Here is a 24,889-nt window from a genome sequence, read left to right as displayed (position 1 = left end):
CTTCAATGTGCAGCAACAGGTAAGGGAGAGGTTGTGCTGTGTTGTTCTATGATCTATACAATTGGGGGGAAAAAACCCTCCAGTCAGCCCAGCACTTTCTCTGGTTTATTATTAAAATAGCCTTAAACCATAGAATAGATGGAGCATCATAATGGTTTTGAAACCATAACTTTTTTCAAACCAAAATCTTGAAAGATGCCTTGTGCATGATTCATAATGCATCCTGTAAGTCACCTTCAGTGTTGTTTTCTGCCTTTATTAGTCTCCTTCTCAAACTTCAACAACTAAATAATCTAGCAAGGCAAGTGAAAACGTCAAGTTTATTAAAGAAAAAAAAAAAAACCATACAGGAACAAATATTAACAAAATACATACAAACTGCGTATTAGAACGTATTAAGTGAAAGAACACCGAATATGAGCACTTTTTTTTTAACAACTCCTCAGGAAACATTTCCAAACTTTTCAGACCCCCGCTATGAGCTTAACTACTTCACAACATCGGGAACTATTTTTCTTTTTCTTCTCTAGAAATTACAGCAGAAACATCATCAATCATTTTACAATTTGATTTGTTTTCTGGAGATCTTCTCAAGACCCCCACATGGTGCTTAATGTACTACCGGCTGCTTGGCAAGCTCCAACCAGAGCTTGCCAAGCAGCTCCAGAAAAGCTGCATTTCAGACAGAGACCTCCAAAAATCTGACTCCTAAATACCAAGGGAATGTCCCTAACTACTCGAAGAACACCATGCACAATATACATTAGTTAAATTACAAAAACTTTAAGAACATTTATGTAGAAAATAGAACATGACCACTGTAGATACAGAACATCTGAAAAATTACATTGAGAATTAAAAGGGAACATAAATGGAAAACATCTTTAACACTAATACATTTAATAAAAAATAACTTCTTTAGACCATTATCAAATAACTGCAAGGCTCAAACAGACATAAATGAAAGACACTGACGTTATGTTTGAGAAGATTAACAAGGATCAGCCAGTTAGAAAAAGGTTTCCAGGCGGATCTTGAAGTTATTCTCCTTGTGTCTCACTGCGATCCCGTATCGCAGCAGCATCTCCACATACGGTGGCCAGAATGTGTGATCTAACGTAATGTAAGGGTCATGCGGTGTGTTTATGACTTTGTTCATGAGAACCTGCAGGTGTTATCAAGACAGAAGTTAGGTTTCCTCAGACTGTTCTGGAACAGACACATCATGTGAAAACATGCACTGATCTTTACATTTGATGATCTGATTCTTATATTAGATCACATGTATTCAAGCACACCAATTCTCTCATGACGTATGGCGAAATAAAACATTTGTCTCAATAATGTAACACGGGGGGGGGGGGGGGGGTTCCTGCTTTACTGTACAAAAGGGCTAAAGCTAATTTAGCAGGAAGATAGCAAAACCTTTGTGTAATTGGACCTTTTCATAAAGTTGAAACAGTTTTAATTGTTTTTGTCTTTAAAAAAGGCAGGTCCAAAATAAACCTCGCCCGGGAATTTTAAACAGGAGGCCGCCTCCAACTCTTTCCAGTTTATCAGTGCCAAAGTCAGCGCTTGCGGCGGTGAAAACAATAAACAACTGGTGCTAAGTAAGCACTAGTTTACCACTGCAACTGGTTTGGTGGAAAAAACCGGAGTGGATCCAAAACAGAGCAGATTTCAGCGTGAACCATCAAATATTGGTTCAGTTAAATCACAATGAAAGCAGGAAATCTGATGTGTTTCTTTGTTCCTTCTCTCCAGCTAATGTATGACTCGTTTGTTTGCATTTACCTGAATTTTAATATTAAATCTCATGTTATGATGCAAAGGTGCAAAAAATAAAAGGAAATATCGTTTTAACATTTAGCAAGAATGTATTGTGCATACCCACCTCCAGGATTTCACTGAGGGAAATAAGGTCCTCATTTATCTCCTGGGGAATGTTCTGAAAATAAAAAAATGTGTTAGGATGAGAAAAAACACTTTGTTTTTCACACCACAGTAGATTACTGCACCTTCTTCTTTCTGCTCGCACTGGACTCGTCCTGAGGGAGAGGAGCATGCTTCTCCAGGATGTCCCCCAGTGACTCCATCAGCTTTCCCTGGTAAACCGTCATCTTCTTGATTTTGGCTTTGGTGTCCAGAAAGACGCTGGTTGGACAGGCACATTTATAACCATGGAATCATTTCAGCAATATGTGAATGCTGAATTTAAACAAATTAACATGCATCCCTACACATTTTGACAACATTCTATACTTTAAACTAAAATGTCACATAGACAAAGATTGGTAGCTCAATACACAATGGATGGATGGATGGGTGGATGAATAAGGACAGGTGGATGGGTGGATGGATCTTTTAGAGAATTGGATAAGGAATACACCTGGAATTAAACATATTTTTCATCCTATATTTATTTTTCCATACCTATCCAGACCTGGAAAATCTATAAATCAAATTCCATCCTTTCAGGCTACACAGAAACAATGATTTTCACTTTCAGTTTGGCATGACATTGCCATCACACTCACTTTTGCTCTGAAAATTTCTCTTTTTCCACTCGAAGTCGTTCAATATGATCATTGGTAGCTAATAGCACCTGCTTCTTCTCCTCCAGCCATTTCTGCTCTCTGTAAAACAGAAGTGTGAAGTCACAGAAAGGTCTTGTCTATTCAGTCCTGAAAAACCTTTATGTGCTCTGATGAAGCAGAAAGTAGTGAAAGAAAGCTTGCAGGGTAATGGAAAGGTCACACACAGCTCTTTAGTCTCTCTCAGTTTGTCTCTCTTGGCTTCACAACAAGAAACAACCATCTCCAAGTCAGAGCAAAGCTTGAGCATCTGCAGAGAACAAAACATGAAAATTATATTGAGAAAAGGGGGAAATGCTATATCACTTTTTTTTTTTTTATGAATATTTGTTTTACACATGAACACACCTCATCTTTTCCAGCTTCAAGTAAAATTTCAGAATTAGCAGCGAGCACTGATGGGGAAGACACAAAAAAAAATCAATCAATAATACATTTAAATTCAGTCATATTTAACATGACCACACATTTCATTTTACTGACACAAGATCCGACATGCTCGAAGAAACCTTAAAATCAATACAATATGTAGGATGGCAATGTGGCTGCGGTTTGTGATTTTAATATTTTCTTTGTAAATAATTATGTAATGGTTTTATTGCAGTGGAAAAAAAAGGAGCACTTACAGCTTGGTTGCACCGACAACCACTGTTTCAGTTCAGCATCGGTTGCCAACAGTCTGTTTACTGACTGTTTCACATGAAAACACACAGTAAAAAAAAACTATTGTCAAGTTCAGAAAACAAATATAAATGCAACAATAAAAATATAAAGACAAATATTGTAATAATGTTTACAGATTAACCGTAACCTTAATCTGTAAACATTGTCCATAGAAGCATGGGCCTTCTACCACTATGAAGTTAGAACCAAGGTTTTAAAAAGTTACGCTTTTAGCACTTCTTCTGTCTTTTGCTGTGCACTGCTGGTCAGCTGATTGAAAGAAGGCCATGTGGCTGTGAAAACATTCTTTTTAAAGTGATGCTGCTTTGAAGCTACAGCTGGCAGACTACGAGTGATGTGTGTTAAGTATTGGACTGCAGGGTTGCTACCACAGCAGACAGCCCGACTAAAATAACCAGCTAATATTAGATTGATGTACTTTTGTTACTCTATAAAAAGCAGAACAACAAACATAATATTCTGCACAACAAAGTACTGTAAAGTAACCGCTCAATTTAGCAGCTTTTTAAGTCCATTCATCAGAACAAAAAATGAAAACAATAAAAATGGTTATAGATAACAGCAACCACAACTGTAATAATATGGTGTATTGTTTTAGCAGCAGTAGGAATCACTGTTGCTTTACTGTTCAAAATGCAAGCAGGTCATGTTTAAGGCTGCACGATATAGTCATTGTTATATCAGTGTGTGCAATATTCACATCACAAAAGGACTGTTTGGAGTGCAATAACTGTTAATATATTCCAAGTGCATATTCCAAGTGTAATTAATGCATATTTTACATGCTAATTTAATATTTAGCCAGTTGGAGAGAGTCTCATGGCAGCAGAACGCACACAGTGACACAAATGACATCGCCCAAAATGCTAAAGGTCACAGAGTGATGGAGGCACAGTTGAAAAAGCGACAAGAAGAAAAAAAAGGCATATAACCCAGTATATATTGTCATTGTACAGTTTACCAGTATTATTGCATCGCAAGGTTTTCTAATATTGTGTAGTCCTAGTCATGTTATACATTATAGTCTTAGTTTTTTGTGTAAATATTGCGAAATTTGTATTTTTACTTAAGGCTGACATACTGTGGATATAACATTTCTATGTCCAACATAAACTTCAATAATGGGATTGAAATAAAAAAAAATGGTATAGGAACATTTGCAGATTTTCACTTTCCATCTTTCTTTTAGTAGTTCCCAAATGGAGGCTCAGACTAGTGCCAAAATTATAACATTTATATTCTCCTGAATATCCTTAACGGATTCATCATTGAACCTTCAGATGAAACATGCCTTTTTCATGGGGTAAATTTTACCAATATCAGTGAAAATGTTTAAAGAAAGTGTACACAACCTATGTAAATATGAAGCCACATTATAAATGTAAATAGAACAAAATCAGCAGTGTGCAAAATGTATGTATATATACTTTTTAATCTTTTGGAAGAATCTCAACAAGATTCTCAAACATCTTCTTACTCATACTGAATCCAGTCTTTTTGTCTTGTTACTTTGAGAGAAATCGATTGTGCATTCGGCCCCTGACCTATAACTCAGAGGTTCCCAATACTGTTTCTCAACGGCCAGTGTTTTAGATGTGTGACTGTTAGCAAACACTTAGTGCAAACCAATGGGTTGTTTCTGCAGAAGCTGATGTCTTGCTGAAGAGGTGAGGCAATTCTTTTTTTTTATCTGGTTTGTTGGATCAGAAACTGAAAACAGTGTCTTCGCTCTAAGGAGTAGGGCGGTTCTGGTTCAGCAGGGAAGAGCCATCATCTGGCAATATGATTTCAGTTTTCCCTATAAAAGGGAAGTTTACTGCAGAGAAGCAACACTATGATCCGCGAGTTGCACACATGTGCAAATGGGGGAGTGAAATCTTATGCGTTTATGTGTGTATGAGAGAAATGGGTACACGTGCAACTATATGAATTCATTTAATATATCATTTGCTGAGTGAAAGGTTGGAATAACTTTTTATGGTTTGCAGTGAGTTCAAAAAACAGGAATGTGTCCCTATTCTAAAAATATGAAGCAGACAAGTTGTAAATTTCTGCTAATAACCTCATTATTTGACTGAGGTGTGTTGAAGCAGTGACACATCGGAAAGTTGCACGTCACCGGCCTATTAGACTCCTGGTTAATTAGGCCTATTTTAAAAGGTTTGACCAAAACAATCAAAAAATAAGAAAGTACAGGAAAAAGTATGAGAGGAAAAAAAGCATCAAACACCTTTAAAAAGACATCTGACGTGCTTTTTGCTTTAGTGAAACTTTAATCCTGACTAGTATTTTCTTCGAAACAAAGGGATTATGCAGAAGAGTAAAACCTATAACCATCTGACCTGTTCCTGCGGACTCGCACAGATGTCTGGTTCACACAGTATGATTTCATCCTGCAGCTGCAACACAGACAAACACCGAATGCATATGTATTATTTGTCTACCCCAAAGGCTGCTTGAAACCATATATTCATGTTGAATCATGGCGTAGAAAGATGTTTTACCTTCTCTAGTTGAGCAAACTGCTCCTCGCAGAGCTCCAGCAGCTCAGACTGAGCGGCTTCTGAGAGCTGAGCTGCAGCCTCTCCACCTGCCCGAACCTCACCCTGAAGGAGGAGGCAACACAAGCCGAAACATGGACATTATACACACGCTTCAGTATACAAAATACCACAAGCAAACAGCTGCCACTGTCTTCCTTAAGTCATGTTACGTTTTAAATTGGGAAAAGTTGACTAGAAGTTAGCGTAAGTTAGCACAGGCCGTTATTGTTATAAAACATAAAAACACATTAAAAAGATGAATTAACCCGAAAGACTAAAAAGAATGGGAAGAAACCCGATGGATGAAATCTTACCATATTCCCCAAATTCAAAGGTTTTTCAAAACAAACAATACAACTCTGATGTCCGTGTTTGTTTTAAATTACCGCCAACGTTGATGACGTCATGACGTATGCGACGCAGAAAGAGTTCGGGGGAGGGGGAGAGAGAGAGAGAGAGAGAGGGGGGGGGGGGGGGGGGGGCGCTGATGGTGCGTAAAATTGCGCACTTGAAATTTAAGGATGACGGGCTTTAATTTTGAAATTCAACATCACATCTCTATCAAATGCGATGGGTGGCATCTGGAACTGTTGTGAATCCTGAAGTAAGAGTAATCACTGGAAACAACAGAAACTTAGGGAAAGTAAACGTAAAATGTCTTGTTTTTAAACCTTTTAAGTTTGAAATTCCATATCAGATGTGGGTGAATTTTGATGACTGACATCTGGAGTTGTCCTGAAGTGAGACTAGTCACTGAAAGCAATTGTATTTTACTAAGTGTCGAAGCTTCCAGAATATAAATGGACATTCTCAAATGAACACACAAATTATTTCATAAAACAGTGACAAAAATAAAAATGTTATATTTATATATTCGCGGGTGTACTTATGACATCAACCACCACGAGTCAATTTATTTAAAACATTGATTTCACTAAGATCTCAACAACCTCCACTGCCGTAATGCAGTTATTTTTTTCGCGCAAAACTAAACCGCGCGAGAACTGATTTGACCGTCATTTTCAAAGTGGGGGCTGGCTTGACTGCAGTAAACAGAGGCGGCTGTCGTGGTAGCATCCTAGAGGCTTTTAGAGCTGGTCCGGCATCCTCTTGGCATCCTTGTGGCACCCTCATGGCTAGGGACTTCTACAAAGTGCCAGCGTGTTTTTAAGTAATTCATTTTATTTTCTGTAACATCACAGTAACCATTCATGATCTATAATAAACTGAATGTTTCTTCGTCATCCTTTCAACATGTTATAGGGCTGCATACACATAATGCTATTTGCGCTGCAGACACGTGTTCTCCTTAACAAATTCAGCCTAAAACAACTATAGGACATAGTTTCCATCTCAAGTAAATACAGTCACCTTATAATATGAGTCTAACACTTTTTTTTAAATAATAACCAATAATGACATCATCATATGAAAGTAATTACTGACTAACAGTCAATATATATGTTATTTTACAATATGTCCATCTTAGGTCGCCATGAGCGCTCCCGTTATCAATTCTGGGTCAGCTTCGGAGTTGGTAGATTCCCTTTCCGTTAGAGTTTGTCATTTGTAAATGTGTTTTGCGTGTTGTTAAATTGTTTTCTGAAATGTTAATTTGTTCTCTGAAATATTACTTTGTTTTCACAAATGTAAATTTGTTTCGAGACTTGTAAAAATGTTTCACATGTTGTTAAATTGTTTTCTGAAATGTGAAATTGTCTCAAGCTTTGTAAAAATGCTTCAGATTTTGTAATGTTGGTTTTCATCTCCCAGCAACCATAGTTAAAGTCAATAAAATGTGAAAAAAGTTTGTTTCGAAAACATCCTATAAACAATTTAAAGTCAGTGACCTATAAATTTAAAGCAAATTTCCATTCAATTTCAAATGTAAATGCAGGTTTAACAGAAGAAGAAGGAGTCATTTCTCCATCTGCAAATATATGGAAGTAAAATAGTCTCATTTGAATCAGACATTTTTTAGACATTGATAAGACTGAATCTGTATCCTGTGCAATTATGTATGTGATTTCTTTTTGTACTTAAAATTGGCCAGAAAAAAATTCACCTGCAAGATATCACCTGCAAAAATTAAAATGCAGAAATTCACCTGAAAAAACAAATCAACTGTGGAAATTTACCCGCTAAAATTCGCCCGCAAATATGTTGACCTTCTGGTGACTCAAGCCAAACCAATCCGGACCAGATCAAGTCGAGCGCCTGATAATGCATCTTAACGTTAGCCGACAAAAAAAACAAAAAAAAAGTCCAAAAAGAAATAGAAGAAGAGTCGGCTTTTAGCCAATCAAATTACTCTAATTTAATCACGTAACTCACCAGTTCGCGTCTGCAGAGACTCTTCTTTTGACCAAAAAGATACGATGAAGCTGAAGTTGGCTTCGGATTGCTGCTTCCGTAAAGAGCCATTCCACCTCATTTTTCATAACCTTGAGTATCTTTAATCTGCTCCAACTCAAAAACTACAATACTTAGGCAGTTCAAACTGGGACCAGATTGTTCTACACTAATACCAGAATCTTTAAAACCCAGTTCGGTATTTGTGAAAGCTGTATTTGATTTGTGAAATCTAATAAAGGGCCACATCAGTGCTTTTTTGCATTTGGACCATCTTAGATCTGGTCCTGCTCCAAAACTCGCTCCAAAACTTGCCTCTTAACTGTTTCCCGATTCGGAAGCCACAACTGGAAGCCAACTTCAGCTTTGTTGCTTCTTTCTGGGTCAAAAGAAGAGCCTCTGCAGAAGGGACTGGTGAGTCATGTGATCAAATGAGCATAATTTGATTGGCTAAAAGCCCCTAGACTCTTCTTGCATAATTTTTTTGGCAGGTGGCATTCAACGTTAAGATGCATTATTAGGCGCTTGACTCGATCTAGTGTTGATTGGTTTGGCTTGACTCACCAGGAAATCAACACATTTGCATGTGAATATTTGCAGGTGAATTTTCGCAGTTGATCTTTTTTTTTTCAGGCGAATATCTCCAGTTCAATTGTTGCAGGGGAATTTCTGCATTTAAATTTTATCAGACGAATTCTTGCAGGTGAAATTTTTGCAGGCGAATTTTAAGTAAAAAAAAAAAAAACACATACATAATTGCACAAGATAAAAATTCAGTGTTATAAATTCAATGTCTAAAAAATGTCTGATTCTAATGAGACTATAAACATCTTCTCCTCAAACTTCCATATAAAGAAGTGTAAATTCAGATCAGAGCCGGCCCAAAGTTGAATGAGGCCCTAAGCAGAACTTAGGATGGGGACCACATTTCTTTTTTGCCTTCTAGATTACACATTAGGGCCAGGTTTGACTCTGTATTCACAAGGAACCACAGAAAATTACATACACAGTTGCTACTCACCGATATGCAGATGAAACCAGATGTTTTATATGAATTCTATAAAAAGAAACATAACCCTCTTTTCCCAACTGTTTGACAGTAAATCAGACTTTTCCTGTTTTAAGTCAGTTAGGATTACTAAAATTATTTCCATTTGCTAGATACCAGATTTTGGAGGATTTTTAAAAAACAATCTTTTTCTTTAAATTGAGAGTTTGAAGTTCAGAGTCAGAACAAGAATTTGTCTTAGCTTTATTGGCCAAGACTGTGCACACAGCCAAGTACTTTGACTTGGGTTTCAGACACTCTAAGCAAGTAGAAATTTAAATATAAATAAATATATATTTATATTAGATAAGAAAAAAAAATCTGTACGTACACTATATTGTCAAAAGTACAAGGTCCCACCACCAAATCAATGAATTCTGGTGTTCCAATCACATCTATGGCTGCAGACATACAAAGTTTGGTGCAGCGAAACTTGATTGGCTTGACCCCAATCTTCTTGAACACTTTTGGGATGAATTAGAGCGGAGGCTGCAATTCTGGGTTTCTCATCTAACTAACTAACTAACTAAACCTTGTGGAAGGTGTTTACAGAATAGTTAAAGTTAGTATTGTTGGCAATATATATATATATATATATATATATATATATATATACAAACATCTTGGAGAACTAACCACAGATCTTCTGTGGATGTAGGCTTTCTCACATCCTTCTGTCTCTTCATGTAATCCCAGACACACTCCATGATGTTGAGATCAGGGATCTGTGGGGGCCATACCATCACTTGCAGTAATTAATTCTTGTTTTTCTTTATGTTGAAAATAGTTCTTAATGACTTTGGCTGTATGTTTGAGTTCGCTCACTTAGCATTTTGTGAATTGATAAAAATAAACAATCATCATTTATATGTCTGAAAGCATTCTTTGTTTACAGCATTTTTCCACACCTGCCTAAACCTTTTGCACAGTAGGGTTTCATTAGAAAAGAGGTTCGGCACATTCTATTGAGGTCCTGTGATTTAGTTTTTCTGTGTTTGTTTTGAGGAGAAGATGTTTTTATATGTCTCAAATAGAAATTGTGCACAAAACAGTTTACCTGACGTACTATAATTACTGTATTCAGTTTTTTATATAGCATGTAATAAAGTTTTTTACCTAAACTTTTTTTACATGTGAAATCTTGCACAGCCTGTTGTTTACCACAAAGTTGGCTTACACAAAGGCACCATGTTGACATATTATATAAGTATAACTATAACTCTGCTTTACTTTGCTGTATTGTTTTGTTCAAGTTTAATGTCCAAATCATTTTATTGTCTGAGACACACTGTTGTAACTGTAGTCTACCATCCACCAGCAGGGGTCTCTGTGTCTCTGTGCTGCAGGTGAATGGAGTCAAACGTCCTTCTTTTCAGTATTTAAAACCAAATTTTGTCTGACAGTAACTGAGTTTTTGTAACAGTTTTTTGTCTGATTTTAGAACCCAGAATAAAATGACCTTTCAATTTTTTTCTGTTATCATCAGAATCACATATTTCATTTTCTTTGTCAATTTTCTTGTTTTTGTCCTAAATAAATGTTTAATTCTCACATTCAGTCAATAACTATCTTCTTCTTAATATTACTACTTTGCAGGGGAGTATAGTATTTTGCAGTCGTCGGCTTTATTTGCATTGTTGCATAACATTGAAAAATACTGAGCTGCAATATTTTTTCCATTTAAGCCTGTTTTCATCATCATCCATCAGCATCAGTGCTGCTATAGCACTGATTTACAGCCACCCATAATTTTGCAAATAACTCTAAAAATCTTTAAAAAAAAGAATGGTTCAAACATGATGATTTAACTTCATGCAGAGTTTTACAATTTTAAAATTTGATAAAGCACAAACATTTTGTATTACTGCCATTGTGTTTGTTATCACCTCATAAATTTCAACCTCATGTTTTATACACACAACCCATTCCTCCTCTGGATGTTTAAGTTCAGCACCCAGAGAGCAGTTCTGCAGCACATGAGTATATGAGCATGTATTATCAGTTTTTCATGTTTCTCCAGCTTCCGCCCCAAAAATCACACAGCCCTGATTATTTGAATGATCAACTAGAATTTGATTAATATGCAAATTTCCGAAGGAACCGTTCCATTTGAGCCCTCAGCGCAGCCTAATTAATCAACAGTTAAAGGAAATTAATACATACATCAATTCTGTCAGGAACATGCTTAGTTCAATCGCCCGTAAAATTGAAGTTTGAAGTATTAACTGGCTCCACAGGAAGGCCATGATTAAAACTCTACATTTTTGGCTCCATTTAGAAATATAGAGTGCTCCACGGTAGCTCCATGTAGGAGGAAAACCTCTTAGGTTATATACAGTATAATAATAATAATAATAATAATAATATTAATAAGAATACACTTGCGTTTTTCACACTGCCTTTTTAAGCACATTCAGAAGTACCGCACAATCAATCAAATTGTACTTTACACTTTCACCTGTCACTGCTTTCCACAAGGTGCAGAAAGAGAGAAGGAGAGAGTATAAAAAGGGGAGGGGAACCAGATGAAAAGAGAGAGGGCAGTACTATTGTTTCAGTAGGGACTCATGCATCAAACTTCAATTTTCCGGCCGATTGAAGTAGTGATTTTTTTCCTCTATCTTGAGGTGAAATACTGAAATACACTTAAGACCTCCAGATTAATTACCACGAAGTGGTCCCTCAGACTGTAGTATTACTTATCGCCGTGGCCGCCTGACAAGCACTCATAAAATAAGCAAGTGAAATCCATAAACTTAGCCTGCCTTAATACGCTCTCCCTTTATAAATATGCTGGATTCAGAATAGGCATATATATATATGTATATATATATATATATATATATATATGCATGGACTATCTATCTATCTATCTATCTATCTATCTATCTATCTATCTATCTATCTATCTATCTATCTATCTATCTATCTATCTATCTATCTATCTATCTATCTATCTATCTATCTATCTATCTATCTATCTATCTATCTATCTATCTATCTATCTATCTATCTATCTATCTATCTATCTATCTATCTATCTATCTATCTAATAATGTGAAAGAATATTGTATAATGTTGTTCTAATTTACTCGTATAAAGTGTCTGCAGGCCTGTAAAGCTTTAGGCGGCCTGTTTGAAGTGTTGCGTATAAATGAAAAAAAGGCAAACACTATAAAACAAGTCACAAGAAGACAGCTCAACTTATCCCTTCATCTAACAAAGAGGGTTAAACAGGAGGCCGTCTTTTGAGCTCCTCTTTAGGACTCCCTCTTTCTCACATCTCCATGTTTTCAGCTTCATTAAACTCCTTAAAGACAAAAGAAATAAAGAGCCAAGATGAGATGAAAACAAACAAAAGGACTCCCTAACCAGGCTCTGGCAGAAATGTCACAGTCCCAAACTATTTATGGCTTCCCTATTTAACATTAAAAACCCTTCCCAACTAAATCCATTTTTTGTTTAGAAAACGGTTATGGACAGAAGTCAAACATATTATTCCAGGGCATAAAAAGCGGATAAAAACAAACGCTCACCAAATAAAAAAAGAGGGGAGGTACTTTCATTGTAATTCATTGACTTGTTCAAAACGCCATGCAGGCACAGAAAGGGGCCCAGACATTAATAGCCGCAGATGCCCTCATGAAGGGGGGAGTCTATGTAGGCATTATGGCCTTTGTTCACAGCCAGTTAAACTGTTTAAAAGGAGGGTTAACTCAATCCATCAAATTGTCTGAAATTGTGAGGAAATTTCAAAAACCATATGGCTTCCAAACGTTTGCGTCCTTTTTGTGCGGTGGGACACACTTGTCTCAGTATTGCTGCCTGCGGGGGACCGGGGCCCTGCTCCTTTGTGGCTCGTCCCATCAGGGAACTGCTGCTCATTTGTCCCCACTTTTCATGCTTTGCGCTCAAAATTACGGCCCCGCAGTCCCGCGAAACAAAAAGCCATGCTCTATAAAAAGGGGCTCAGAGAAACTGGCCCAAAACTTTTTCTTTTCTTTTCTCTCCTCCTTTTTTTTGCACCAGATTTGTGTTTCTCACATAAATTTTTAGCCCGAATGGGGAAACACGTCTGAGGGTCAAGAAGGCACGATACGCATTTATTGGACGTGAAAAGGATGGGATGCGGGGATTCCAGGACCGCAAAATGTTTAGAGCAGAGAGAAACAAAGGGGACAAAATAGCTCAGAATAATAACTCAAAATAGGGCCGCTTTTGATGAGATTTGCAACAAGAAAACACAAAAACCCTCAAGAATTACAACAAAAAGGAGTCAGAAAAGCAAATTTTATTCCCATCGTAGCCTATATACAATACAGTCTGTGCATTGGTTTTCAGATAATGTCCTGATTTTAGGAAGGCACTTACAGGTGTACAAAACATAAGAAATTTATAGAACTGTAAATCTATTGTATCCAAACAATAATCTAAAAGCTTGTGGGGAAAACAAATCACCGCAATATTACCCGGCTGATTTCTCGAACATCACCACCTTCATCGGGACTCCCAGTGTGAGGCTGCAGTCAAAACGGAGACAGAGAGGACGAAGAGCCGGCAGTGACTGAAAGGGGGTTTGGCTCTTGGAATCAAATAATAAAAAAACAAAAAAAACAACAAAAAAAAATAAATATATAATGTTTACAAATCAAATCATGCATTTCCATGCAAACATATGGAAAATAGGAGTAGTAGTGAGTGTGTTTGGGAGGGGCTTTTAGGAAAACCAACTGAGCAGGTGTGTGTGTGTATGTGTGTAGGTGCCCGCGCGTGTGTCTGTATTTATGTGTGTGTGTGTGTGTGCATGCCCACGCGTGTTCGTTGCTGTATATTGTGAAAAAATATAATAAGTTACTTTCAGACCATATTGCTTTGATGGAAACAACAGTTCGCTAATGAATACATCACTGCATATTTGTAGTTCTGCGCTCATGCTTTACTGTGAATCTGTGCCGATAGAAAAAGTCATTTCGTTTTGGTACATGTTCTCATATAAGCGGTAAGTTTACAAGTCCTCTCTTCAGGATCATCATCACTCTCTCTCATGGCGTGTGTGTGTGTGTGTGTGTGTGTGTGTGTGTGTGTGTGTGAGAGAGAAAGAGCCATCAGTCATCCACGTCTATCTCCACGTCCTCGTCCTCCGAGCACTCCTTGCTCGTTGTGTGGTCCGAGAAGGGGGACAGCGGAGAGCTGCGCAGTTTCTGAGCGAGCTCGTGCGGGTGATCCTGCGAGCCTCCCCGCGTGGGCGACTCGGCGCGCGGGTGGCCCAGAGTGCCATTGGCGCACTTCTCCAGGTCCGCCAGCTTGGCCAGCTTATCCAGCGGCACCTGGCCGATGGCCTTGGCAGACTCCACGTCGGCCTTCATCTCCTCCAGGTCCCGCTTTAGCTTGGCCCTGCGGTTCTGGAACCACGTGATGACCTGCGCGTTCGTCAGACCCAACTGCTGTGCGATCTGGTCCCGGTCTGCGGGAGACAGGTACTTCTGGTACAAGAAGCGCTTCTCCAGCTCGTAGATCTGATGGTTGGTGAAGGCCGTCCGTGACTTCCGACGCTTCTTCGGGGTGCTTCTCTGCCCGAACAGGGTCATCCCGTCCCGGCCTATGGAGGCAAAAGAAGATCATAAACAAATGGGCATCAGTCATTTCACGCCTTATCCGTTTTGTACATTCAAGGGTGTTTCTAGACAAAAAACAAACGAACAAAAAAAGACGTTCTGATACACACCAGCTGAATAAAGGCCGGACCCAAATTTAGCTTGGGGTCAATTTTTCATCTCCATTCGGTACCTATGCATTGTAATTTTGTTCCTTTTCTCTGCTATGTCGCACCCATGTACCTAAACTATGCGTTATGGGGTCATTTTCTATTTGATGTAAAATATTTTCATGAATTATGGAGATAAATATTAATAAAAAAAAAAACTCCTATACACTGTAATTAAATTAAATTAAAATTAATATTGTCTGAAAACTTTATATTACAGACCATTTATTTTGGTCCTGGTCACCAGTTGGTCCAGTTGACTCATGAAACATGACAGATTAGGGGCCCTGATCAGGACCCCCTCAAACCAAAATAACTTCAAATTGACCTCCCAATGGTTTATATTATTTATGGGAGTCATTCAACCACATTTCTTTTCTCTTGACCTTGAACAAAATATAGACAGTGATTCAAAATAATCGGGGATCAATGTACGCACAAAATGTTATTTTGCTGGGTGTAGAGGTGGGTGTGTGGAACAAGACGGGTACGAAACGACCAGAACTAAACAACCAAAAAGCACGAAATGGGTAAGGAGAAAAAAAAAAGTATTACTCTGGCACTTTGTTATATCTGGCTTTGTTGCCTCAGACAGCAGTCAGATTTGAATCTCTAGACACTTTGTTGGCTAACATTGGCAACTATTTGCTGAAATTTGTTCATACTTTTCTAACACAGTATCCTGGGGCATGTGTTAAACAACAGTAACTCACTGGCAACAATTATCCAATAGCTCTTGCATTTAATTTGTCTGTCAAGTTATTCACACTACTTGCAGTGGACAACTTAAAACAGTGAAACTGTTAACTGTAAACCTATACAACAGTACATTAAACACTTATTTTAAACAACTCCATTTCTATTGCACGATCTAGGGCAGTTTTTGTTCTTTTTTTTCCAGAAAAATGTATTTTTACTTTAGCTCAAGTAAGAAATTCAGAAATGATGATCAACTTAAGGTTTTTCGTTTAAGCCAAAAGCAGTAGCTTATTTTATTTTATTGGTGGGTTATTATCACTGTAATTAAAAGAATAGTACTCTAGAATATTCCCAGAATGCATTTTAAATCTACAGCAACTTGGTATAAACAGATTATACAGAACTGCTGAGTCAAGTGGTTTTCCAATTTAAAACCCCAAGTCTACTGTGACACACTCTATCGCATTGCTTCAGCTGCAAAGAACTGTCGTGAAGACAATAAATTACTTTTAAAATATCAGAAAGTTGCTTACTGTGTACCTCTGCAGTTTTGTCCACTCCTTCCCTATACTCGACTTATTCAGGTACGAAATGGAGCCGTCAACCACAGGACATTTGGTTCGGAGCATGCGTTAATTCTTACCTACATTGGTGACGTTTCGTACCCGCTTCGACAACTCAAGATTTAACGGAATTTTCTATATTCTAGTCCGCTGCAAGAAAATGTGGTTGTACCTCAATGATCTTGTTCAACCAGCAGGAGGTCGCTCCCAGTTATTCTAGTTCGATCAGGGGTCATTATATTTCATATTTCAAGTGAATCCGCTGGCACATATATCACAAGTAAAACAAAAAAATATTGTGTAATACAAAGTTATCAGAAAATAATGCACATTAAATATGTTTTATTTTCGCCTTCTTGAAAGTCTGAATTGTCATAGTAGGTAAGGCTTAAAAACAAAATGAAAAATAAACCAATACGCATGGTATAAATTAGGAGGACGAAAATGCACCGCCTTGTTAAATAGGGCTACAAATTGAAACTATAATTAGGGATTTATGAGGTTGTTTGGGGCTTTTTTTTAAGATTGCGCAATAAAGTGTTCCAAACGCACACAAATAAAGGGGTCTGAATTTAAAAGTTAAATTTTACATCGATTATAGGAATGGAAAAAATGCTTTACAGTTGCATATTTGGGTAACAAGCACAAGTTATAAGTGGAAAAAAACGAAAAATAACTTTTTATTATTACATAAATTGAAAATATGAATATTTTAGTGCATTTTCTGCACACGTAGAAGCACAAAAAAAAAAATCTGACGCTAAAGCGAAAATCTGCCTCGGACTTTTACCTTCCGCAGCCTGGAGCACGCTGACTTCCAGCCCTTTGAAGGTCTTGCTGGCCAGCTCCTCCAGTGCGCAGAGAGGAGAGGTTTGCGTGAGCAGTGAGCGGCTGGACAGCGGCAGGCTGGACGGACGGTGTTTCTCGGAGGACGAGATGAGATGAGCCGTACCGCAGATGGCGTAGCTCCGCTTCACGGACGGCTTGTTCAGGATGTCGTCGATGCTGAAGGGCGTCAGCGGCTTGTTGGAGTTGGCAGGAGGCGGCAAGTGGTCCAGCGGGCTGCGCCTCCTGTTCTCCGCCGCGTCGCATTTGGCCCCTTCTTTGGATGTCATAATTGTTTGAAGAAAGAGTTTAGTTGCTTAAAATGTTATAGTTTACAAAAAATAGTAGATGGGTGGAAAAAAAAGTCACATAACACTTTGGAGGTAACGTAAAAAATAAAAAAAAAAATAAATAAAAGGAAGGGTTATTCCGAAATGGGATGCGCTCAAAGTCAGGATCCGCAGGAGCGAGGAGCCTCCCTGAAAATGGCGAAGTCCAAAGAGTTGACGATTGCTAACAAGTTATCATTGATTGGTGGCTAATCAATTATCTCCAGTGGCACTTTCGCCCTCTTCCCTTTCACTCTTTGACTATGTTGCAGTCCAGCGCTGGGCTTTTTGCGACTGGGGGGTGGGGGGGCTCCCATTAATTAGGACGCACGGTTGGAAGGAGGAGGAGCCCGGCGGAATTATAATGCTCGGTGCTCTTATCATCTTTGGTCTAATTTAGTCGTGTGGTGAGACACCAGAATAGGTATGTGGGGTAAATGAGGGAAAGCAGAAAGAGAGAGAGAGAAACAGAGTGAGGGAGAAAGAGGGAGAAGATCCCAATCTGTAGTCAATTTGTGCGTTTTTACGCGTGAAACTCCAGTCCAGCAGCACTTTATAGGCTTTCATGTAAAAGTATTTGGACAAGTCGACTCGGGTTCCGTTAGAGGCCGCAGCTTACAGATTCACATATTTTTCTCGACCCACAGCGCGGACAATCCTTTGTTTTTGTAAAGGTAATGCAGAGCTGGACCATATATCAGCTTTGATGATACCTCCTCTGGGGCGGGAGAGAGGCGGCAGCACGCATCCCTCTCAGCGACGCCAACCCGGGCCGTAACTCAGGCAGAAAAGGCTCATTTTATTTATCATCCGAGAAATACTTCATTTCCTCTCAGAGCACCGAGCATCCTGCAGCTGTGACGGTGAAGGCTTCTTTCTGACCCTGGACTCACAAAACGGCGAATATTTGCATATGGCTTTGCCGCGAACAAATCTGTATTTTATTTGAAAATAAAAGAACAAAGAAACACATTTTACAATGCAGTTCAGAAGGAACATGTAAGTTTTACTTTTCGTTATAATTTAGGCTTATTGTTTTCCCTGTATTACGAAAATAGTCAATTCAAATGATTATTATTATTTGTTAATAGTTCAGGATTTATTGCCCCATGGCTGGTATCCTTTTTAAGAACGATAGATAAAGACACTGTAAAAAAAAATATTTCCGTGAAAAAGTCATACCAATTAAAATTGACAATTAGAGTCGAGCTCATTTTAATTAGAATATTTGAAAAGTTTTGAAATTTAGAAAATTTTCTTTCAATTGTTATTTTTTACTGGATTGTTTCTAATTGTTTTGTTACTTCTTAATGTAACAAGAGCAATATGTTATGTTAGATCAGTTTATTTCTTGGGGAACAGCTGACTTTAACAAACTTCAAGTTTTAATTGTACCTTCGTTTAACCAGATTATTCTCTTTTTTACTTGTTTGATTTTCGTTTTTTTTCTCTTTTTTTAACAGAAGAAAATCCAGTCAGTGTTTATTTGATGCTGCTGGGGGAGAAACTACATCAGTGGTAACTGCTCTTTGGAGGATTATTCTTAGTAGAAATATGCCGCATATTTGGAACACATTTCTCTGAAATATACCAAAACTGTATTTTTCTTTCTTGTTTAATCAAACAAAATAAAATGTGTATGTCCAAAACAAATTTTACATACATAATTGAGCTGAGGAGGATCCTGATGCTCAGCCATGTTTATTAAGGCCAGATCTTCTTTATGTTGTGGGATCATCTCTGTGCATTTTATACCAATGTCGACATGTTCTCCTATGCTCTCCTCTAACCAGGGATGACTTCATTCATTTGATTAGTAGAGTGTTCAAACTGCTCTGTGTTTAGATGTTTTACAACTGTTCCCTGTATTTGTGGTTTTAGCTGAACTTTAGAGGTTCAGGCTTTAATAAACCTGAAAACCTTCATCTTATTTTAACATTTATAACACAACCCTCCTTGTTCACCTACAGACTTCAGCATGTGTGTTTCTTCCCAGGCAGGTGTTGATTGGAGCCCTTTACACTGCGGTCTGCGAGCTTAAAGCGCCACCATGCTGTATGCAGGGTTTGTGTGCGAGAGTGGCGTGGAGAGACACGGCTCTCACTGCAGACTGTGCCTGCGATTAGACCAGCTGCAGGGGAAACTGTTCCCTTTCGAGCCATTTCGTGACACGCCACAGATGGGTGTCATATCTCCCCTTCTCCTAAAGGCCCGCCAGTTATCTTTGTGACACCAGATATGGATTCAGCAGAGGGAACCGGGGAAAAAAAGCCTGGCCCAGACTCGTGTGTGTCCGTTAAACTTGTAATGTATAAATCACAAGTCATTACCAGAGGTCAGCGACTGAGGAGCAACCATTGGATGGTTCCATTGCGAGGGCCAGCCTGGTTGGAGGAGAGAGGATTTATCTGGCAGTTGGATCTCTGGAGAGGCAGCCATATTTTATGTGACTAGAGATGTAATAACAGGCCTTTGACAAATCCCCGACGGCCCGGCTCCCGCAGCCTCGCTGTGCAGAGCCAATGCAGCTGGAACAGCAGATTATGAGGAGCACCATTAGCAGTATGATGTGCACAGACTCAGCAAAGTGTTTTTCTCTTCTTTTTTTTTTTCTTTCTCTTTAAGACAATATAGTGGCACCTAACAAGTTATTGGTTTTCAGTCATACATACAGGTGTTTCTCAATTAACATTTTTGAGAAGTACATTTGTTTTAGTAATTCAGCTCAAAAAACCAAAGTAATATATTTTATAGATTCATTACATACAGAGTGGCATATTTCAATTATTAACTTCTGTTATTTTGATGATCATGGCTTACAGCTAATGAAAACACAAAAAAGTTTGTTTCTCAGATAATTAGAATGTGACAAATGGCCGATAAAAGAATAATTTTTATTAAGGAAATGTAAATCTAGTTAAGAGTATGTCCATGTCTGAAATGCTATAAAGTCCTTTGCTTTACAATTCCCCAGAGATTATCCATGTTAAGTACGAACCTTTTTCTGCCATACTTTTTCCTTCCACTCAACTTTTCACTTATTTCCTTCGATACACCGCTCTAAACAGCCAATATCTTAAACAAAAACCTTTTATGGCTTATCCTCCTTATGGAGGGTGTCAGTAACTGTCTGCAGGTCAATTGACAAACGTCTTCCCAACAACTGTGAAGGCCATAATTTGGATGCAACATTTCTGTATTAACATTTCTTTCATTTTGGTCATTTTGAATGTTGCAGTTTTTAGAGAAGATAAATTTGGAGGGTTTTTTTTGCTGCAAAATTCACAGAAATAAACTCTTGAAACATAATCAGATTGCATTGTATATACTGTATGTAATATGTAAATTTTAAATTTTTGAATAGAAAAACCCCCAAAGAAATCAATCAACGTTTTGAGGATATTACAGTTTATAGAGCTTAAGCTGGATTTGCTAACATTGCCACAAATAAAAACTTAAAAAGCTGCCTACTTGGTAGCCTAAACCTACTTAAAAATAAGATATGTGTTGAAATTAGAAACAGATTTCTAAATAGATTTCAGAAAGATTGCTGCAGGACATGACATTAATCTTGGGAAAGTCTTTGCTGTAGTGAATTAAAATTTGCTTTAACATATTTTACTCTGGCTGATGCATCTTGCTATAGATGGGAAATGTCCTGTTGAAAAATATACAGTCTTAGACATTTGTGTCTGAGTCTGCTTTTTGTTTTAGAAAACTTATTGCATCGATTTCATTGTTCACAAAAGGAGAAAAAGCATTTCAGTAATAAAGTGCACATTGGTGGAAATAGAAATCAAAATATAAAGCCAAAGATAACCCTCCTCCCTCTAAAAAAAAAAACAACAAAAAAAACGCCACATGCTATAATAAAATACCGCAAAAAGTGAGAAATTATCAATTATCCAATTTTATTTATATAGAACAAAATCAAAAACAAAAATCTTGAACCATGTTGCATGAAAGCAAAATTCAATAGCATAGGAAATATAACAGTTACAATAATGTTATCTATAATATCTTTCCTCTGTTTTTTTATTTGAAGGCATTGACTTAAGCAAAAACCTTTGGCAACATGTTTTGACATTGTCCTCTTTACAGAGTACAAGTCTGACAAGGTGATTTTGGCTGGTTAAAAGTTAAGCTATCTGCTCCTGTAGCTAGCCTGCATATGACCATATGATGCTCATATGTTGCCAGCTGTAGTTTTAAGAAGGTGTTTACTCTAAAAATAGTAATAGGTGGGGCTTCCTTAATTTTCATACTTTAAATATCCATGTTTTTTACAACAAAAAGTATTTACAAACAGCTAAATTTGTCTTTCTCGTGATCAAAAGATTAGAGTAGAAGCCATTTTTCAGCCATCTGACTGAAGGAGCAAAGCACCACCCAACAGGTGCTGGAGGGGCATTGCTGCATTACTCCTTTCCCCACAGCAGATTCTGTGACTCATAGCTGAAAAAACCCCAGAAAACTCAGGCACTCTCACTGGAATTTCATTAAAAGGACTTTTAAACCTAACGAAAGGCGGAATAAAAAGTTAAATAGCTGTTTTAAACCTTTGCAAACCTTAATGTGGGCAACCAGCTCATCCCTAAAGACTCCTTGCTTTTGCACTTGTTACAAAATGAAGAATCCAGTTTTTTTGAAGACAATATGTGGGAATTTGCACAAATTGCATTCCCACATTATAAAAACTAGACAAAATTTACTCTGGCCTAATGTTTCCTACCCACAGAATCAAAATAAAAAATGTGGATATGGTGTAAATTTTTTCAAAAGATTATCAATATAGACATCAGAGATTATGTTATCAAGCCACATCCCAAAATATTTATAAAACATAACCCTGATTTAATCTTGTGGTAACTGTAAAGTTAAAGGTTAATGAGCAGGAGCTTACTAAGCTGTAAAAAAACATTTGCCTCTGTTTTAGCTCTTTTGTTGCAGTTCTGTATTTCAGATCAATCTACAATTCTTTATAACAGACAAAAAGAGCATATTGAAGTTTTCATGTGTATATTTAATTTTTTTAAGGACAGAAAGGTAAATTCTGATAACATAAAGTAGGCTGTAAATACAAAAAATGATTTCCAATCTCAACAAATTCAAGACGAGATGAGAAACAAAGTTATTGACTGTTTTAGGACTCCGGCGAACCCCAGTGGGAGACATTTTTCACAAATGAAGAAAACATGGAACAGTGGTGAACCTTCCCAGGAGTGAGCAGCCCTCAAAAATTACTCCAAGAGTGCATCCATGACTTGTCCAGGAGGTCACAACAGAACCTCGAGCAACATTTTAAGCACTGCAGACCTTAGGTGCCTCAGTTAAGGTCAGAGTTCATGATTATATAATAAGAAAGAGAAAAAAGTCATTGATTGGAGGGTTCCAAGTAGAAAACCACTACTGATCAAAACAACAAAAATGGCCATTACATGTCTCTTTATAAAACGTTTGGGAAAATAGAGCCCGACAAATATGGAACGTTTGGAAGTTGTGCACTGTGTTACATTTGGTGTAAAACTAACGAAAGAATAAAATCAATTCTATTACTGGCAGTCAAACTCAGTGGTTGTAGCCCACCTATCTCACTGAGGTTACACAGCAGAACAATAATCCAAAACACACCAGAAAATACTCATTCATACAGGTATGGGTTGGTTTGAATAGCTTTCCTTTAATAAATGAAATCATAATTTGGTCTGGTTGATCATTTGAAGCATGCAGGATCTCCAAATGATGTTGTCCCTGGCCAACTGTTTCTACTTTTATTTCGTCTATCACTCATCTTCAGAGGGTGCAAAAAGCAGCAGTTCATTTTAACTGGTGCCAGGAAGGTTTTTAGCAGATTTCCTCTGATTTTAACGTACCTTCATTGGCTGCCCATTCCATTTAGTATTCATTTAAAATTCTTTTGTTTGCTTTTCAAGTCCTCCATAGCCTTGCCTCATCCCATCTCTCTGAACTGTTGCATCCTTATACACCTACCAGCTCGGTGCCAGCATAAACTTAGAGGAGACTGTGCTTTTGCTGTAGCAGCTCCCAAATTGTGGAATGATCTGCCCTTGGATTTTGACAGGAGTCTTCTCTGTCTGTTGTTAAACCCCTTTGAAAACCCATCATTTCACCCTTGCCTTTCACACCTTGTAAGATGTTGGTTTAGGTCATTTTAGTTGTTTGTAGTTTATTCTTATGCTGTTTTCATATTGTTTTAATATGTGGCTAGTTGCTTGTGTATAGTGTGTTTGTATGTGTTTTTAATTTCAACTAAAGCACTTTTGTCCTCCACTAGTTGTTTTAAAGTCAAATAAAGTTGGATTGGATTGGAAAACTGCATTTTGTAGTTATTTTTTGGAAGTTGTTTTTGTCTGATATTAAAATAAGTTTGATAATCTGAAAAATGTAAGTGACAAAAAAAGCAAAAAGAGACTGAATCTGCAACAGCACAAGAGCAGTGTATGTGAAAACCATATACATTTTGTCTTGCTGTCATTTGAATCTGGCTGAGGAACCAGTGAAACTCAGTCTGAAGAAAATCTGTTAAAACATGTAAATATGATGTGTATAAATTAATGTATCATCTGCATAAATAGTAAACCAAGGGTTTTCATGAAATTCAACTTAAAAGTATATGAATATTGCTGTCTTGATCTATTTTGTTAGATGAATTTTAGTTATGGATCAAATGTAGCTTTGCTAGATTAACGGAGACGAGAGTCATTAATGAATTAGTAAGCTGAAGAGGTTATTCAATCACAGTCTGAAAATGTACTCAGTCACATTTGCCTCTAAATCAACTATAAAATACCAAATTCATGAGAAATTCTATATTGGTTAACTGTCTACAAAACACATGGTTTTAGACCTAAGAGTCAATATATTACAAGTCCTGACTTTTTCCTTAAAGCAGTGGAAAAAAACAGCAGAAAACAGGTGCACAGCCTCCCAAGAAACACAAGAAGTGCAGGAGTTTCCCCCCTGCAGAGTGCTCAGTGTGGAGCTGTTCCCTCCTTAACGAAACCTTTTCATGGGTCCTTGGCTGTGGTAATGTGAAATCTACTCACTGCTGTTCAGCTGCAAAACAATCGTCCAGTCTGAAACAAGTATTTTAAAGCTGGGGTAATTTTTTTCTTGCTCTTCGCAGGTCGTGATAACTGTAAAATCTGAATCTGTTTGGGTCACATGATGCACCGACTGCATCTCACCTGATGGAGATGTTCTCACGCTGCTCTGCCAGCAGGAACAGACTGGCCCTGATCATACTGCTGTGGTTTGGGGCCTGTTCACTTGTTGTTGGCGCAGGCTGAACATAAGCATCCCTAATTCACAGAGCACATGTTTTTTTTCTTTTTTTAAGGCTGCACATATGTGGCAGGGAAATGAAAATGATCCTGCACCACTGCAGTTTTTTTTACCTTCTTCTCTTCATTCAGAGTTCAGCAGTAATCAAACCATCACCTCCGCACACCTCTTCCCTCTCTCGAC

General features: G+C 37.7%; 2 protein-coding genes and 1 long non-coding RNA gene across 3 annotated transcripts; 1 reads left to right on the top strand and 2 right to left on the bottom strand.

The window, feature by feature from the left end:
• Positions 1–302: 302 nt before the first annotated feature.
• Positions 303–6,260, bottom strand: cenpk (centromere protein K). Its single transcript, XM_047366260.1, has 10 exons — positions 6,136–6,260; positions 5,783–5,884; positions 5,621–5,677; positions 3,221–3,284; positions 2,943–2,989; positions 2,762–2,844; positions 2,538–2,636; positions 2,019–2,154; positions 1,895–1,948; positions 303–1,165 (listed from the first exon to the last, which is right to left on the bottom strand). Exons 1-10 carry the CDS (start codon positions 6,136–6,138, stop codon positions 1,010–1,012), a joined length of 801 nt encoding a protein of 266 aa, XP_047222216.1. The 5' UTR covers positions 6,139–6,260; the 3' UTR covers positions 303–1,009.
• Positions 6,261–13,504: 7,244 nt separating this feature from the next.
• On the bottom strand, positions 13,505–17,647 carry lbx1b (ladybird homeobox 1b). Its single transcript, XM_047366408.1, has 2 exons — positions 17,038–17,647; positions 13,505–14,820 (listed from the first exon to the last, which is right to left on the bottom strand). The coding sequence occupies exons 1-2, from the start codon at positions 17,360–17,362 to the stop codon at positions 14,327–14,329; spliced, it is 819 nt and encodes a 272-aa protein (XP_047222364.1). The 5' UTR covers positions 17,363–17,647; the 3' UTR covers positions 13,505–14,326.
• Positions 17,648–17,735: 88 nt separating this feature from the next.
• On the top strand, positions 17,736–23,735 carry LOC124868037. The gene is made up of 3 exons (XR_007038229.1): positions 17,736–18,400; positions 18,865–18,919; positions 19,398–23,735. It is a non-coding gene; the product is annotated as an uncharacterized LOC124868037 (long non-coding RNA).
• Positions 23,736–24,889: the final 1,154 nt, after the last annotated feature.

Source organism: Girardinichthys multiradiatus, chromosome 5 (assembly GCF_021462225.1).
Source record: "Girardinichthys multiradiatus isolate DD_20200921_A chromosome 5, DD_fGirMul_XY1, whole genome shotgun sequence".
Taxonomy (NCBI): Eukaryota; Metazoa; Chordata; class Actinopteri; order Cyprinodontiformes; family Goodeidae; genus Girardinichthys; species Girardinichthys multiradiatus.
This window is presented reverse-complemented; position numbering and strand designations above follow the sequence as displayed.

What these genes read in the sequence shown, in the direction of transcription:
- cenpk (XM_047366260.1), bottom strand. An exon ending in GTGCGAGTCCGCAGGAACAG is followed by an intron (nt 3,285 to 5,620) that starts GTCAGATGGTTA and finishes CATGTGAAACAG; the next exon opens with TCAGTAAACAGACTGTTGGC. An exon ending in GTTGTCGGTGCAACCAAGCT is followed by an intron (nt 2,990 to 3,220) that starts GTAAGTGCTCCT and finishes CTTCCCCATCAG; the next exon opens with TGCTCGCTGCTAATTCTGAA.
- lbx1b (XM_047366408.1), bottom strand. Translation starts at nt 17,362, where the DNA reads ATGACATCCAAAGAAGGGGCCAAATGCGACGCGGCGGAGAACAGGAGG. An exon ending in CGTGCTCCAGGCTGCGGAAG is followed by an intron (nt 14,821 to 17,037) that starts GTAAAAGTCCGA and finishes TTGCCTCCATAG; the next exon opens with GCCGGGACGGGATGACCCTG.